This window comes from Tamandua tetradactyla, chromosome 15, assembly GCF_023851605.1.
Source record: "Tamandua tetradactyla isolate mTamTet1 chromosome 15, mTamTet1.pri, whole genome shotgun sequence".
NCBI classification, from domain to species: domain Eukaryota; kingdom Metazoa; phylum Chordata; class Mammalia; order Pilosa; family Myrmecophagidae; genus Tamandua; species Tamandua tetradactyla.
Genome location: NC_135341.1, coordinates 47,744,143 through 47,762,036, shown reverse-complemented (window position 1 = coordinate 47,762,036; position 17,894 = coordinate 47,744,143). Strand labels below are relative to the sequence as shown.

General features: G+C 40.3%; 1 protein-coding gene across 1 annotated transcript in view; it reads left to right on the top strand.

The window, feature by feature from the left end:
* The first annotated feature begins 1,325 nt into the window (after positions 1-1,325).
* Positions 1,326-17,894, top strand: part of LOC143657397 (caspase-14-like) — a 38,934-nt gene continuing 22,365 nt past the window's right edge. Inside the window, exons 1-5 of the mRNA XM_077129741.1 lie at positions 1,326-2,190; positions 5,269-5,321; positions 6,439-6,588; positions 9,690-9,915; positions 10,392-10,508. Of these exons, the coding sequence (XP_076985856.1) occupies positions 1,836-2,190; positions 5,269-5,321; positions 6,439-6,588; positions 9,690-9,915; positions 10,392-10,508 (901 nt within the window). The 5' untranslated portion in view covers positions 1,326-1,835. The remainder of the gene's footprint in view (positions 2,191-5,268; positions 5,322-6,438; positions 6,589-9,689; positions 9,916-10,391; positions 10,509-17,894) is intronic.

Here is a 17,894-nt window from a genome sequence, read left to right as displayed (position 1 = left end):
TAATTCAGTTTGTATGATGTTTCCCCATGATTTGATTAAGGTTATAAACCTTTGTCAGGAAATAATGTTCTGCCTTTAAAAAAAAAAAAAAAACAGCTTAAGGGCATACAACGGTAGTTTAGTGGTAGAATTCTGGCCTGCCACGCGAGAGACCTTGTTTTTTCCCCTCCCATGCACTTCCTGAGAGAAAGAAAGAAAAAACAAACAAAAATTCAACAAATGGTACTGCAATAACGGGATACTCACATGGAAAAAGAGTGAAATGTGACCCCTGCCATACAGCATACCAAGAAAAAAAAACCCAACAGCTTTATTGAGATATAATTCACGTCATAAAATTCATCCTTTTAATGTGTGTAACTCTGGTTTTTAGTATATTCACAAAGTTGTGTACCAGTCACCACTAATTCCGGAATACACAATATATTTTGACCTCTGCTCACAGTCCCTATTTCGTGTAGAAATTTTAGATATCTTTTCCCGTGTCTTCAATCAGTCCAGCACAGGTGGATTAGAGCCCTCTTGTGGCATCGCTAAACCATCTTTATTCTTGGATGGGAACTCTGATGGTTAGTGGAGGGCCCTCCGTGCAGTCAAATTGGTTAGGAAACAACCAAAAAAAATGCGAAACAAAAAAAATCCTGGCACCTTTCCCCCCTTCCCTCAACACATACCTTTTTCTCTTTGAAGAGATTTGAAACAAAGAACCAAATTTGAAACTGACTGTAAGCCCACTTTGCGGTAGTCACACATATAGGTAAACTATAGTTCAAAAGATAGGGATTCTCCATCCTGCTATTGAAGTGGAAATAAAGGGAGTGACCTAGGCCCTCCTCCAGGCGCGGGTCAGCCAAGCCCCAAAGCAGCCTCTGGGCTTGTTTTCCAGCTCCTCTGCTAACTCGGTCCGCTCTAGTCTGAAACCGCGTAAAAGGGTTCACCGCAAATTTCTGAATGCGGATGAAACTTTCTCTCATTCTGTTGCTTCCTCCCTAAACAAGTTAGGAGGTTTTAAGATTTTTCACCAGCAGTTTGGAGGGCTATTACTATTTGAGGTAAACCAAGGTTAGAGTGAGCCAATTCCTGAGAGGTGCCTAGTAATCTTGACTTTGGAGGACTGCCAAACTGAGATCACCAAGGTAATGCCTCTTCCGGAGCTCTGTGCATTTCTAATTTCTTGTTGACTGTAAATTCAACAAAATGCTGTCTTCTCAAATCCTGGCTTTTCTTTCTTAGCATCAGCCTCTAGGTGTTAGCTCAGCTTTCAGGTCCTCCTCAGGAATCACTAGTTTAAGAAGCTGATATATTGTGGAGTCCAAGTGGTTTTCAAACTTGGCTGCATATTGGAATCATCTGGAAAGCTTTAACAACTATTGATGCCTGGGGCTCACCCCCAGAGATCCTGATGTAATCGGCTTGGGTTGTGTCCTGGGCATGGGAAGTTTTAAACGCTCCCCTGGTGATTCTGCGCAACTGAGGCTGAGAACCTCTGAGCCCTACAGGGCAGGATTCACCACTCAGCTTCCCCCAACCGACAGTCGAAGGGTTAACCAGGGCCACACAGAGGTGACCGCCAGTGGCGGTTGGAGGAGGGTGAGGGCGGGGAGCCGACGGCGGGGGCGTGGCTTCGGGGTACCCGGGCTCAGCCAAGCCTGAGAAAAGGAAAGGCGGGAGCGTCCAGGCCTCTGCGGCCTCCGGTTTCTATTTACAAGCGGAAACGCCCCCTTTTTACAAAACAAAGAGAGAAGCGGGACTCGGGTGCCGCGCGAGGAGCCGTGAGCTCCTCGGGTCTGCCCCTACGGCGTCCGGGGCGCTTCAGCATCGGGTGGAGAAAGAAGATGGAGGGAAGCCCGGCGAGCGGCCTGCGCTCCGGGTCCGACAGCCCCCGGGCGCCTCCGAGAACGACGCGGGCCATGGAGGAGCTGCAGAGCCGCTTGCAGGAGACCTTGAACGTGCTGACTCCACAGGAGCTGCGCACCTTTCGCGTCATCCTCAAGACCGTGGATGAACAGCCACGCGTGAGTCCGCTGCAGCTGGAGCTGGAGGGTAGCACCGCGACCGGGCTGGCCCGCCTCCTCGCCAAGCACTACTACCTGCCCGCGGCGCCGCGCGTTCTCACCAAGGTGCTGCAGCAGCTGCGCCGCGCCGACCTGCTTCCGCGCTGGCAGACCTACGCGGCGGGCGACGGCGCGGGTGAGCCGGGAGACTGGCTCGCTGCCCGGGGATTCCCGGGCTCGGCAGGGGGAAGAACGGGGGGAGGGGCAGTGGGGGGGCTAGGAGGGTCGGTCCTAGGGTTGGCCCAGTCGCCTTGGGGGTTCGGCGACCGGTCGGGAGGGGTGGCATGGAGCCCAGGTGAGCGACGGGGGTACCTGGCTTGACTAGGGGGCGGGGCGTCAAGGGGATGGTGAACCGGGGAATTCCAAGTGTCACTCAGTCGTGTCCATCAGGGTCGACCACATCATTTTGCGGTGGGTTCAGAATGGACTCGGCTGGCTTGAGATGAAAGAGGGAATCTGCATTTTAGACAAGTATCACCAAGTGATTCTGATAAGGAAAGTTTGTAGATGGTGCAATCAGAAACACGGTGAAATCCCCTCAGCCACATCGCCTGTTTGTATTGGGGGCGGGGGGGGGGTGTGCACTTCTGGTGCATCCTTGGCCAGGAATCTGCGAAGGTAGTGGCTTAAGAAATACACTAAGAGGTTGAGGGGCTTAACCTCGCCCCCAGTTAAATAAATAGTCGTTTGTGTATTCTTGTGTGTAAGTGTGTATGTGTGTGTGTATAGAGAGCAAGAGAGGGAAGGAAGAAGAGACACTTACATGCAGCGTTGAGGTAGACGCTAAAATACTACTCGTGGTCTTTGCCTTCAGCACGCTTAGGCACTGGTTGATTTTAGGTTTGTTGCTGGTATGTAGAGGTCTTTGTAATGAATGACAGCTGTAATTGCCCAAAAACATGGCCTGTGGGCAGAATCCCTGTGGGTCCTTGATTCTCCCTTCCTTTACTCTCCTACACTTGGCACCTGCACAGTACCTATATGTACCTCAGAGCTTAGTTGTCTGTGTATCACACTTTTGTTATCATCATTTACACTGTTCTAGTTTGCTAGCTGCCGAATACAATATACCAGAAACAAAATAGCTTCTAAAAAGTAGAATTTAATAAATTGCTAGTTTACAATTCTAAAGCCGAGAAAATGTCCCAATTAAAGCAAGTCTGTAGAAATGTCCAATCTAAGGCATCCAGGGAAAGATACCATGGTTCAAGAAGGCTGATGAAGTTCAGGGTTTCTCTCTCAAGTGGAAGGGCACGTGGTGAACACAGAATTTCTCTCTCCTCCGGAAAGGCGCATGTTGAACACGGTCAGGATTCCTCTCTCATCTGGAAGGGCACATAGTGATCATGGCATCATCTCCTAGCTTCTCCTGGCTTCCTGTTTCATGAAGCTCCCCGGGAGGCATTTTCCTTCTTCATCTCCAAAGGTCGCTGGCTGGTGGACTCTGCTTGTGTGGCTATGTTGTTCTGCTCTGCTCGCTCTGAATCTCTTTCTTTCTCCAGAATGTTTCCTTTTTTATAGGACTCCAGAAATTTATCAAGACCCACCCAAATGGGTGGAGACATCTCGTCATCTAATCCATATTAACAGGACACTCTCGATTAAATCCATCTCCAGGGAGATGGTCTGATTACAGTTTCGAACATACAGTATTGAATAGGGATTATTCTGCCTTTATGAAATGGGATTTAGATTAAAACATGGCTTTTTCCCCTTCAGGGAATGGTGAGAAAGAGGGAAAATTCAACTTCCGCAAGTTGAATTCTTGATATTCTCTCAAGCAGTGTGGACAACCAAAGCTATAGGCTGAGCCCCCAATCTTGGGGTTTGTTCATATGAAACTTAACCCCACAAAGGATAGATAAGGCCTACTTAAAATTAGGCCTAAGAGTCGCTTCCAAGAGAATCTCTTTTGTTACTCAAGTATGGCCTCTCTCTCCAGCCAACACAACAAGCAAGCTCACCACCCTCCCCCTGTCTATGTGGGACATGACTCCCAGGGGTGAGGACCTTCCTGGCAATGTGGGACAGAAATCCCAGAATGAGCTGAGACTCAGCATCAAGGGATTGAGAAAACCTTCTTGACCAAAAGGGGGAAGAGTGAAATGAGACAAAATAAAGTGTCAATGGCTGAGAGATTTCAGAGTCGAGAGGTTATCCTGGAGGTTATTCTTAATGCATTAAATAGATTATCACCTTGTTAGTCAAGATGTAATGGAGAGGCTGGAGGGAACTGCCTGAAAATGTAGAGCTGTGTTCCAATAGCCATGTTTCTCGATGATGATTGAATAATGATATAGCTTTCACTATGTGACTGTGATTGTGAAAACCTTGTGTCTGATGCTCCTTTTATCTACCTTATCAACAGATGAGTAAAACATGTGGAATAAAAATAAATAATAGGGGGAACAAATGTTAAAATAAATTTAGATTAAATGCTAGTGATCAATGAAAGGAAGGGGTAAAGGGTATGGTACGTATGAATTTTTCTCTGTTTTCTTCTTATTTCTTTTTCTGAATAGATGTAAATGTTCCAAGAAATGATCATGGTGATGATTATGCAACTATGTGATGATATTGTGAATTACTGATTATATATGTAGAACGGAATGATCAAAAGTTAAGAATGTTTGTATTTGTTAGGTGTTTTTTGGTATTTAAAAAAAATAAATTAATTAAAAAAAAAAACATGGCTTTTCTATGGGACATGCATCCTTTCAAACCAGCACATACACTGAGCCCTTTTTTGCTGGCAGAGTGTGCTTTTTTTTAGAGTCATCTAAACTATATATGGAAACATGCTGGAGGCATTCAAGGATACTTGAAATAAATTCTAAGAGATTACGTTTAATTAAAAAAAAATGGGTCTAGTTACTCTGCTTCAGCTTTGCCTTCACTGATGTCTTGGTCTCCTCTTTGGGAAGTGCATCTTGTCTTTTTAACCTCTGGCCTTCATCTTGCTGCCCCTGAATTAGACTCAGATCTAAGGAGTTATACTTTAAGTTTCTAGATTTATGGGTTTGGGATGAGCGTTCATAGTCCAGAATCAGATTGTGGCCTACTGGACCCCAAAGCATAAGAGGTAACTGAGCTCCTTGAGGGCAGGGTGGGAGTCTTGTAAGAGAAAGGACAGCAGATATTGATTAAAGAGGTAAAAAATGAGAAATAGTAATGCTCAGTTTCTGTTTTATTCTTTTTATGACAATTCATTCAGTGATTCCAAGAAAGATTCTGAAGAGAAGTTATGACTGTGTAGAAGATGAATTGGTAAGATTTTGAGTCTTACTTTAACAGTATGCACTGGTTAAAGATAGTATTTAGCTACCATTTTTGACATTTTTTTGTGCTCCTTCTCTTGGGTAAAAGGGGGCAGTCAGTATGTTTGTCTAAAGTGGTCAGATCTCCTTGCTTCCTGTTACAGTAGTTAAAACATTAGCCTGTTTAAAACACTGTATGCTAGATACTTTACTGGGTACTTGGCATGCATTAATCAAACAAGGTAGGCACTGGTATTATCTCCATTTTACAAATAAGGAAAGTGAGGCTTTGAGAGAATCAATGGCTGGTTTTGTGACCTTAGACAACCTGTATAAATTACTAGCTGCAGGTCTTTTTATTATGGAAATTTTAAGAACCTACACAAAAGAGAGAACAGAAAAGTGAACCTCCCCAACCTCTAGCCCCAGGTACTTATCACCCTGCTTCAACAATTAGCAATCTTGTTTCATCTCTTCCTCTCCCCTCCATTATTTTAAAGTAACTCCAGATACCATATCACTTTCATCTGTTACTACGTCAGTATGTATCTCTCAGAAAGGCTTTTTGAAAGCATAACCACAATACCACTATTATGCCTTAAAACAAAAAAATTTCTGCAGTTAGTGTTTATATTCCCTTGACAGAATCTTAGATCTTTCAGGGTTTGTTGGTTTGAATCAGGATTCAAGCAAGGTCTACAAATTGCATTTGATTGGTTTGTCTCGTTTAGACTCAATTGATCATACTTCTCCCTCTCTTTAAGCTTTTCTCTTGTTATTTATTTGTTGAAGGAACCAGATATTGTCCTGTAGAAGTTCCCATGTTCTTGATTTTGATGGCTGCAGTCCTATGTTGTCATTTACTATGTACCTCTATCTACTGTATTTCCTTAAACTGGTGGTTATGGCTGTAGGAATTGAAAAGTTGAGATTGGTTTTATTAGTCATAATCCAATAAAGGTAATTGAGAGAATTACAAATCAAGCTATGCCCTTTTCCCCCAGAACTGTCAGTCTTTTGCCACTTCTCGTTCATCCCAGAGGAAACTTGTCCCATGTGTATGGCATATTTGGCTGTCTGAGTTTGGTTTGGTTTAAATATTATTCTTGGGCTTTCCTTGAAAACAGGACTGTTATGACCTGAGTGGTACTCGGAAGGCTTTCCTCATGTGTGTGAAGAAGAACAGGCCAGGGGCTCACCGGGACATCTTGCTGATGAAGGAATGGCTTGGCCAGTGCCATTTTGAACATACATCGTGCATCGATCCTGACAAAATGGTAATGAAAACAGGTTGGATTTTATAATCTTCTTTCCTGGTTTGCTTTTTTTGAGTTGGGATTTTATTATCTGGTGAGGACCAGGACCTGCTGAGTAGTGCCATGTGCTTTCTATCATGAACTTACTGGAATTCTTACCTGTTTGCAGATGCTTTTTTGTAATCTTAAGTATGTTGCCACCCAGCTCCCTTTCCAGTCAAGCTGGGACCTTTTGGGCTCTCACTTCAGCCAAGGCTGAACAGTTGAAGAGATGAGAGCTGCTGATGGTATCCTAGGCAGTGTGGGCAGAAAGGCCCAGAGACAAGCTGTGAGGCCAACGTGGGCAAGGGCCAGAGCATTTGGGAGCAGGGGAGACCAAGGAAACACCTCAGAGGATCAGCAGGACAGGCTTGGGGGATTCCCAGCAGCACTGGAACACAGCGACTTTGCAAAGCCCTCCGGATTTACGAGGAACATGTGGGGGATGGGGATAGATGGAGCTGGGAGCCCTAACTAACCAGATGATGCAGAAAATATAGGTCTAGGGGTGGCGGTGGGTAGGAGGGAGCTACATTTTGATCTCTGTGACCCAAACTGAGTCTTGGCCCAGAACTGTGTTTTTTGGGGATAATAACATAGAAACGTCCTCCACTGATCCTGGGAATCACTGCTAATGAACATCAAAGACCAGCACAGCAGAAGGGCTATGAAAGCAGGCTGGGGCTCTAGACTGCCAGATGGAATTCCTGCCTCTTGCCTTAAACCAGTGCCTCTCACCAGGGGTGATTTTTGCCCAGCAGAGGACATTTGGCAACATCTGGAGACATTTTTGGTTGTCACAACTGGGGCAAGGGATGCTGCTGGTATCTAGTAGGCAGAGTACAAGGTACTATATAGCGCTTCACGACAAAGAGTTATCCAGCCCAAAACGTCATCAGTGTTAAGTTTTAGAAGCCCTGCCTTAAATTGTTTAATAACTTTCTCACTTTTAAAATAGGTGCGATGGGGGTGTAAGGGTAGTTTAGTGGTAAAATTCTCACCTGCCATGTAGGAGACCTGGTTTCAATTCCCAGTCCATGCACTTCTGAAAAACAAGCAAGCAAAGAAAGAACGAAAAAATAAACAAAAATTCAACAAATGGTGCTGCAATAACGGGATACCCACTTGGAAAAAAGAATGAAATGTGACCCCTGCCATACAGCATACAAAAAAATAAAATAATAAAATAGGTACGATGATGATAGTACTTACCTTGAATGGCTGCAGTGAGGATTAAATGAATGAATATATATAAAGTTTTCAGAGTATTACCTGGCTTTTATAGTAACTATTCAGTAATTACTTCAAGGCTGAAAAAACACCTCATTATACCAGGCTCTCTTTCCATATTTCATGATTTTTAATCTAGTGCTTTCCCTTTAGAAGGCAAATGTTGCCCCTCTTCTTTTGGTTTTGGTTTATTCTCCTAGAGGTCTCTACATCCTTGCCAAAACTTATTTGTAAATATTTAGTCATCTGACTGGCAAAACTATTTCATTGTTTTAATTTGCATTTTCCCAATTATTGATTAGATTAAGCATCTTTTGGCCTTTCTTCCCCCTCTCTGTAAACTGTTAGTAATCATTGCCCTTTTTATTACTTGTATTTTCTTTTTTGTTTGTTTGTTTTTTTGGTTTTTCATTTGTTTTTTTTTGGGGGGGGGGGGAAGTGCATGGGGCCAGGAATCAAACCCGGGTCTCCCACATGCCAGGTGGGAATTCTACCTCTGAACTACCCTAACACCCCTACTTGTATTTTCTTTTTCTTTTTATTGTTCTATAGTTTTTTTCTCTTAGATATTCATTTACAAAATAGCATGCAAAAAATTTTCTCCTCTATTGTTACTTCCTTTTTTACTTTTTTTTGTATATTAAGTCGTGTGGAAGTCTTTTAATTTTTGCGAGTTCAAATTTATCAATTTTTCTATTCATTGGCTCTTTTATGTGTCTTGTTTAAACTTCAGGCCCTCCCCCTGCTTCAAGATTTCAAAGCTATATTTATTTCTATAGTATTTTTATAGTTTAAGGTTAGTCTTTTATTCTCTGGAATTAATTTTGGACCAGGGTGAGGCAGGACATCAGTTGTCTCAACATTTATCGAATGATACATCCTTTCCTCACGTATCTAAAATTTTGCTTTTATTATGAACGAAATTCCTATATATACTTGGATCAGTTTCTGGATTCTAAAATATTCCATTGTATTTTTGTTTGTTCTCATGCTCATATACCAGTTTTATTTATCATGATTTTCTAATACATTTTGAATGTCTGATAGGATCTGTCCACTCTCATTGCTTTTTTTTTGCTTCAAAATATTCTTGGCTATTCTTGGACGTTATCTGTTCTCTATGACCTTGTGAGTAATTAGAGAGCTATAGGTCTTTGTAAGTGAATGTTATATCCATTCAGCTTGCTGATCTCTAGTTCTAAAAGTTTTTTAGTTGATTATTTAATATTTGTAGATAGTCATTACGTGAAAATAATGAATCTTAACTCTTTTTTTTTCCTAGTATTTAAACCTAATTTAATTTTTATTTTTACCTTAATGGAATGGTTAGTATCTCCTGTGAGATGTGTGGTAGTTGTGACAGCCTCATCTCTGTGTCTTCTCTTTTTAGTAGAAATGATTCTGATTACATGTCCTTGTAGTTTCTCGCAGGTAAATACTATTCAGTGGATTCCTCCATTTCCTTCCTTTTCTAGCTTACTGAAGATATTAATTTTATAAAATAATTTGTATATATTAAGATAAGTTAATAATAGAAAATTTGAATAAATTAACTTTTTGGGGAATTGTAATTCTGTTGTGCTCTATGGTAGAGAATCAAAAAAGCTTAATTTTGTCAAACTAGAGCCAAGGACACAACAGGAGGAAATCATACAAATTCTGAGAGTAGCCAAAAGAGAAGTGGCAGGTTAAGGAACTAATATTTACTTCATATTTACTGTAGAGACATAAATATTTTCATATTTATTATCATATTGGATCACCTAGCAAAAGGTCCATCTTGCTAACATTCCTGATTTTAACCCCCACCTCCAGATTTTTTTATTTTTGTAATGCGTTATACTGTTTTATAGGAGTTACTTGGAAAAATAACATCATTTCGTGATGGACTAAATGAAACTAAAGATGAAATTGGCTGTTGCCTTGTTACTCTTATGTCACATGGAGAAAAAGGCTTTATTAAAATGAACGATGGTGAGAAAGTCAGCTTGGAATTCATTTTTGAAATGTTTAACAATAAAAATTGTCCAGCACTTCAAGAGAAACCAAAGATCTTTATAATCCAGGCCTGCAGAGGAGGTAAATGGAGTCTTCTTTGTAATAGTCATGTTTACAGGAAATGTTCATATTAGATGACTGAGAAAAAAGAAAAAAAAATGCACATTTGTGTGTTTTAACTAGAGGGCACTTAACTGATATAACTGGTTGTGACGCGCACTAGAGACTTTCAACTGGGCAGAAAGGGCGGAAGGAGAACTTAACTGGGAGAATCTAGTAAACTTAGACTGAGAAAGGGTCCAAGTCACTAACTTCATGAGGTAGGTTGGGGGTAGGGGGTGGATGTCAGACTCAAAGGGAGATGATTGGTCTCTGTGTGTAATTTCAAGGGGTGTCCATCCACGAGATTCCAAGTGGCTTTTGGCACTAACACCCGACGTGTAGCTTTTGTGAATATTTCTCTGTCTTGTGATGATATAAACTTATGATTTTCATTAAAGAGTACTGGTATTTGTTGTGTAAATTATGGTTTGTATTTTCTTTTCCTGAAACAAAAGAGAGAAGAGACTGTGGTGTTGAAACGGATGATGAACCCATGGACTCTGATGACATATCAGAGAAGAGGAGGCTGCCCACATTCAGTGATTATTTCATCATCTATCCTACCCAGCCAGGTAAGATGGGAGTATATGATAGTAAAATACACGTTCTTCCAGAAAGTTTTGTAATTCCTAATGTTTTTAAATCTTTTTTTTTAAGAAAATTATTTATGATTTTCAAATTGACTATATTAAGGAGAAATTTTCATTAATCCTCCCATTTCCCTTTAAAAAATGTTCTCACTTTCGTAGGTGGCAAGTCGGCATCTTTTTTTTTTTTTTTTGGTAACTTTTTATTTTAGAATACTTCGAAATTTATAGGACAGTTACAAAAATAATTGAGCTCCATACAACTTCAGTATACCCCCTCCCTTCTCTAGGTATCCAGATCTATTACTTCTACCACGTCTACCCTATCATTGTATCCATCCATCCGTCTATATGTCCAATCATTTATGAATCCACTTTCTGAATACTTGAGTGTAGGTAGTAAACATTACACTCCTTGAACACCTAATACTGCCGTGTATATTTCCTAAGAACAAAGATACTCCCTTTTCCCTCGGGTTTTATTGTTTATTGACTGTGTTAAGCTCTTCTTTGATGCTTTGTATAACTTATTCTGGACTTTTAGAATTGCCTTTGTTTAACAGTTAACATTTTCTTAGCTCTTCTGTACCTGATTCTTGATCTGGATATACGATTAAATTTTTAAGACTGTCTTTTTTTGTGAGGTTGTTTGGCTTCCAGGAGAAAGCTTCCTTTCTTCTGTTTCTTCTGTGGGCCTCTTCATCTCGTTTGTTTGCATGTAACAGTCTCTCCAGCTTCTGTGATCTGTTTAAATTCTCTCCCTCGCTTAGTACCCCCTTTCATTATACTTTTCAATTCTGAGACCCATACTGTCTTAAAGCAGTTCTGTTACCCCTGTGCCACTCCTCAGTCTTTTTTTCCATTGAGGCTTTTCTGCCTCCATTTCTTCCCATTAGAATATCCCGCCCTGGGGAGCTAGATAGGGTAAATCCAGGAAGGTCTGTTTTGCATTTAGGTGACCAAGTCAAACAGATACTAGATCGAGTGTGTACACCTTTTGCCAACATTTCTGCCATAGTCTCTTTTTTTTCACACTGGGGGCACTTTTTTTTTTAATTGTATAGTATAATATACACAAAGCAAAGAAATAAAAATACAATAGTTTTCAAAGCACTCTTCAACAAGTGGTTACAGGATCCCAGAGTTTGTCATGGGCTACCATGTGATCTTCTCAGATTTTGCCTTCTAACTGCTCCAGAATATAGAAGGTTAGAGGGCTTAAATACTTTTTTTATCATCACAATCTACTTTTCCTTCTTTTTTTGTGAACAATAACATATATACAAAAAGCTATAAATCTCCAAACACACCACCACAATTAGTTGTAGAACATATTTCACACTTTGACATGGGTACAGTTGCACAATTTCAGGTTTTTATTTCTAGCTGGTATAAAATACTGGAGACCAAAAGAGATAACAATTTAATGATTCAACATTCAAATTCATTTGTTAAGTCCTATTTTCTGTGTATGATTCCACCATCACCTTTGATCTTTCCATACCTCTCTTTGGGGTTGTATGGGCTATGGCAATTCTAAATTTTTGATATTGGAAGCATCTGTCACTAATATGGGGTAGGGAGATGGAACTATCTGATGTTCTGGAGAGGCTGGGCTAGGTTTCAGAACTTATCTGGACCAGGGACCCATCTGGAGGTTGTAGGTTGCTGGCAAGTTACTCTAGTACCTGGAAACCTTGTGGAATCTTGTAAATTGTCCTAGGGGTTCTTTAGGATTGGCTGTAATGGTCCTGGTTGGGGATCGGCAGGTTATGATAGGAAGCAAGGTCTACCTGAAGCTTGAGTAAGAGCAACCTCCAGAGTAGCCTCTCAACTCTATTTGAACTCTCTCTGCCACTGATACTTTATTAATTACACTTCTTTCCCCCCATTTGGTCAGGATGGAGTTGTTGATCCCACGGTGCCAGGTCTGGATTCATCCCTGGGAGTCCTCTCCCATGTCGCCAGGGAGACTTTCACCCCTGGATGTCATGTCCCACATGGAGGGGAGGGCAATGATTGCACTTGCAGAGTTGGGCTTAGAGAGACTGAGGCTACATCTTAGCAACAAAAGAGGTCCTGCATAAGTAACCCTTAGGCATGCCTATAGGTAGTCTAAGCTTCTCTGCTACCTACATAAGCTTCACAAGAGTAAGCCTCATGATCAAGGGCATGGCCTATTGATTTGGGTGTCCCTAAAGTTTGACACAGTATCAGGGGATTTCCTGATAGTACGGTTTAATAGTTCCATAGTATTTCTCCCTTCCTTCAGGGGACTTTGCCAGTACTTTTTGATTATTTGCTTTATATACTCCAGGATGTTTCCAGGCATTGCAATAATCCATATAGGATTAAAGGGCCTCTTTCTCATTCTGTGCTTTCTGTGTTTCAGTTGTTCAAATGAGCTATACAGATAGATTGAATTAGATTATGCACTACAGAAAATTTCAGTTCCAGATCAAATAAAGCTTTCTCCCATTGGTCTCAAAGAGTACGTATGGTTCTAAAATATAGACAATGTCTTCCTTACCCCTATGTTCTGAATTACTTTAACCCTAACCTTTTCGGCTTCATTCTTATGTCTAAATATCAGGTTATTTACAAAGCAGTCTTTTAAAATCCAGAAATAATAATCACCACTCCAGACTTAATGTCTGCTCTAAAAGCTTATAGTCTAGCCTGCTGTTTTCTGATAAGCATTTTCTGAAGGTGACCATACCATTCTTGTTCTTTTGTTTCTGGCTTATTTTGTCTCACCAAATGTCCCACATGTTCATTCGCATCGTTGCATGCTTCCTGTCATCGTTCCTTTTTGTAGCAGCACAGCCTTCATTCATAAGTATACACCATCGTTTGCCTTATGTACTTCTCCATCAGTCCATCCTTCAGCCACCTGCATTCATCAGCATCATGTAGAGGGCCCAAAGTTCACAGTCCATCAACATTCTCAATTTTAGATAATTTCATTGTTCCCAAGAGACAGAAAACCAATAAACACACCCTCACCGAATAGGAGATCTAAACAATGATCTTAACTCTTGTCCCTCCCCCCATTATTTACCTCTGCTGTTTCTGTGGTAGTGCTGACGGTTTCCTTTTGAACATAAGTCATAGCATGCAATAGCAGTTTTCCCCCTGTACCCTGGACTTAAGCACTCTTTATTCAAGAATCATATCTTTGAAGTAATTCTTACAAGAACTCATTCATATTTCTAGTGTGAGTCAGTGGGACACGTAGGTCTATACAACCCCTTTCAATCTTGTTCATCTTTAATATGGTAATATTAATTCTAGACCCACCAGAGAATCACCTTTGCTCCTATCTCTTCCCTTACTTTGGAGTTCAACCTCATTAGTTAACAGTTCACCCACCTCTAGCTTCTATGTATCCCTAAGTCCCCTGTATTCTACATTATAAGTCTCTGATTATACCTTTATGCTGGTCATAAAAGTGGAATCATACAGTATCTGTCCTTTTGTGTCTGGCTAATTTCACTTAGCATTATGTCCTCAAGGCTCATCCATCTTGTCATGTGCTTCAGGACATCATTTTGTCTTACTGCTGCATAATATTCCATCATATGTATATACCACATTTTGTTGATCCATTCGTCTGTTGATGGGATTTGGTTTGTTTCCATCTTTTGGCAATTATGAGTAAGGCTGCTATGAACATCGGTGTGCAAATATCTGTTTGTGTCATTGCTTTCAGCTCTTCTGGGTATATACCAAGTAGTGAAAGTCTATTTTGTCTGATACTAGTATAGATACTCCTGCTTTCTTTTGATTACATCTTGTGTGACAGATCTTTTTCCATCCTTTCACTTTCAATCTATTTGTATCCTTGTGTCTAAGATGAGTCTCTTGTAAGCAGCATATAGCTGGGTTATGTTTCTTAATACATTCTGCCTGGGGGCAGTTTTGTATGTGTTAAGCCCTGGGTCTCTGCAGACCTGAGTCCCTGTGCCTAGATATGTGTGAGGTTCTAACTTGCTGTGAGTAACTTTGTGTTCTGCATCCAAGGCAGGAGGGACCCATGCCATGCTGCTTCTGTGTGACTCTTAGGCTGTGCAGGCCTGAGTCCCATTCTTTTTCTTTTTTTTAACATTTTTTATTGTGAAATATAACATATATGCAAAAAAATGATAAATTTCAAAATTCAGTTTAATATGTAGCTATAGAGCAAATTTCAAAGTATAGTATGGGTCAGAGTTTCACAACCTCAGGCATTTCCCTTTGGCCATGCCAATATATTAGAAACCAGAAAGAAGCATCTACATCATGTGAATCTCATTCGATTTTGAAAGACGGTTTTGCCAAATACAGAATTCTTTGTTGGCAATTTTTTGCTTTCAGCATTTTAAATATCATCTACTGCCTTATGTCTCCGTGGTTTCTGATGAGAAACCAGCATGTAATCTTATTGAGGTTCCCTTGTATGTGACATGTTGCTTCTCTCTTGCAGCTTTCGGAATTCTCTCTTTATCTTTGGCTTTCGACATAATATTCCACAGAGGGTCTGTCTTGGGTTTATCATGTTTGGAGTTTGTTGAACATCTTGGTTGTGTATGTTCATATCTGTTAAATTTGGGAAGTTTTCACCCATTATTTCTTTGAATATTCCTCCTGACGCCACTACCCCGCCCCCCTTTCTGGGATTCCCACAATGTATATATTGGTACACTTGATGGTATCTTACAAGTTCCTCAGGCTCTGTTCACATTTCTTCATTCTTCTTTCTGCTCCTCAGACTGAATCATGTCAATTGTCTTATGTTCAAGTTTTCTGGTTCTTTCTTCTGCCAGCTCCAAACTGCTGTTGAAGATCCCTTGGAAATTGTAAATTTCTGTTATGATGCTATTTAGTACTTTTGGCCTTTTTTCATAATTTTCATGCTTTATTGGTATTCTCCTGGTTTGTTTCTGTCTTTGTGATATTCTCACTTATTGTTTTCGTGATTTCCTTTAGTTTTTTGTCTTTTTTTTCCTTTAACTCTTTGAGAACTATTTTTTTAAGTCTTTGTCTGGGATGTCCCAGGACTGGTCCTCCTCACTGAAGGTGTCTGATGCTTTAACCTTCTAATTTGCCTAGACAATCATTTCCTGTTGCTTTTTTGTCTTGTAATCTTTTGTTGAAACCTGGATATTTTGATATTTTATTGTGCTGTTGCTGGAATTTAGACGCTGAGGTATCTGTCCCTTAAGTTTTTATCCAGCTAGTGTTTTGACAGAGCTATTCTTGAATGCCAGAAGCTAACAGAAAAGAAGGAAGAAAACACCTTTCATAGTCTTTGCAGATTGACCTGTGCAAGTGCTCTCTTATAGGACTTATCCATACAATGCATTTTGAGAATAACTCCAGGATAAAGCATAGGGGCTTCCCTGATCCTTTCTGGACATGCATGTCTGGCCCTAGGAATTCCCTCGTTTATATGGTTCTGTATTTCACCTGTTTCCTAAGAAGCCATTTTCTCAAGGCCCCAGGCACTGTCCTATATGTCCTACAGTTCATAGTCCCTTGCCCTGGGCAGCATGATGACTGATGTCCCAGAAGGCTCTGTAGGAGAGGTCTGTGAGCTACCTTCTACTTACATGCAAGTTCTGGGACAGCAAGTCCCTTAGGCCACCACCCACAGATTGGGCCAGACACACGTGCCCACTGCGTGCATGAGGGATACTCTGCTCCCTCCAAAATTGGGAGCAGGGATCTACACTGGGTGTGTGGGCTGGCTGAGCTAATGAGGACCAGAGGAGGGGCCACCAGAAAAGGTGAGATCCTATATCTTTTTTTTACATGGCAGGCACTGGGAATTGAACCCAGGTCCTCTGGCATGGCAGGTGAGCATTCTTGCCTGCTGAGCCACCGTGGCCTGCCCAAGATCCTATATCTTTTAGGTAGACTTTTTCTTGTTTTGGCACTTGTCATGTTGCTGCAGTCCTTTAACTATTTTCTGGAGCTTTGGGTAGCTGTTTCTGCCAGTTCTTGCTGGTTGTTCATTGCCTCTGTAAGAGAATGGAGACCCGAAGTGTCTGACTCTGCCATCTTGATTGGGGAAGGGCCTGTGGGTTGGTATCTAGTGTTCATTATTTTTAGGAAGGCGCCAGTTTCTTAGCCAAGTTCAACATAGTAATTAAAATAATTTGCTCTCAGGTGAAAAATATCTTGGCTCAAATGCTGGCTCTGCCACACATACTAGCTTTTTTAAGATTTTAGACATGTTAGCTTCTTGATGTAAATAGGAATGATAAAATTTACTTTGGTCTTTAAGATGGTACATAAATTATATAATGCAGATATTGTGCTTATGACTCTCACAGTAAATATGAAAAAGAAAATATATAAGTACTATTATTACTACTATATCATTCAATAGCTTCTAGACTTGTTATGATTGTTAATCCTGTTACTATTTATAAGTTAAAGTCCAAAAGATTGTTATATGCTGAAATGGTGGACTTGACTCACTTGTGAGAGGAAACTGGAAAATGTGGAGAAAATAGGAATAAGGATAAGTAAAGCTATATTTTTATCTTGCCTTCCTTCAAAAATCAATTGAAGTAGTTTACTTAAAAACATATATGAAATTGAAGGTAAAATTTTAGTGCAAACATGGAAGCAAAGGAGTAAAAGAAGTAGAGTAAAATGAAACATACTTAATGGTGAGATATTAAAAAATCCCCATTAAAGTTAAATCCAAGATTCCACTCCTTAATTATTTACCTAAGAGAGATGAAACATATATCCTCATGTAAAGACTTGCACACAAATGTTCATAGCAGCCTTGTTTCAGTAGCTAAAAACTCAGAACAAGCCAAATGTCCATCAGCAGGTGAACAGATAAACGAATTGTTATATTTTGTGGTATATCATATATGGAATACCACTCAGCAATAAAAAGAAATGAAGTGGTGCATGCTACAACATGAATGGGTGCCAAAATAATTATGCTAGTGAAAGATATAAATATATACTACATGATTCCACATATATACAATTCTAGAAAATGTAAACTAATCTTTAGTGACAGAAAACAAATTGATTGTGGTTGGGGGTAACCCCCCCAAGAGAGGGGGTTACCATGGATCACGTGAATACTTAGGGGTGATTGTTATATCTATCATCTTGATTGTGGTGATAATTTCACAGAACTATACATGTGTCTGCCAAAATATCAAATTGTACCTTTAAAATAGGTACAGATGATTATAAATTATTAATGAAACTTTAATAAAACTGAAAAAATAAAAGAAATTAGGTGTAAAATAAACATGCCCACTAAACTACTACTTAAAATGGTTTGAGTCGTCCTAGCTAAGACATTAAGATAAAAAGATGTGTAAGGATCAATATTCTAGAAATCAATAATTTTAA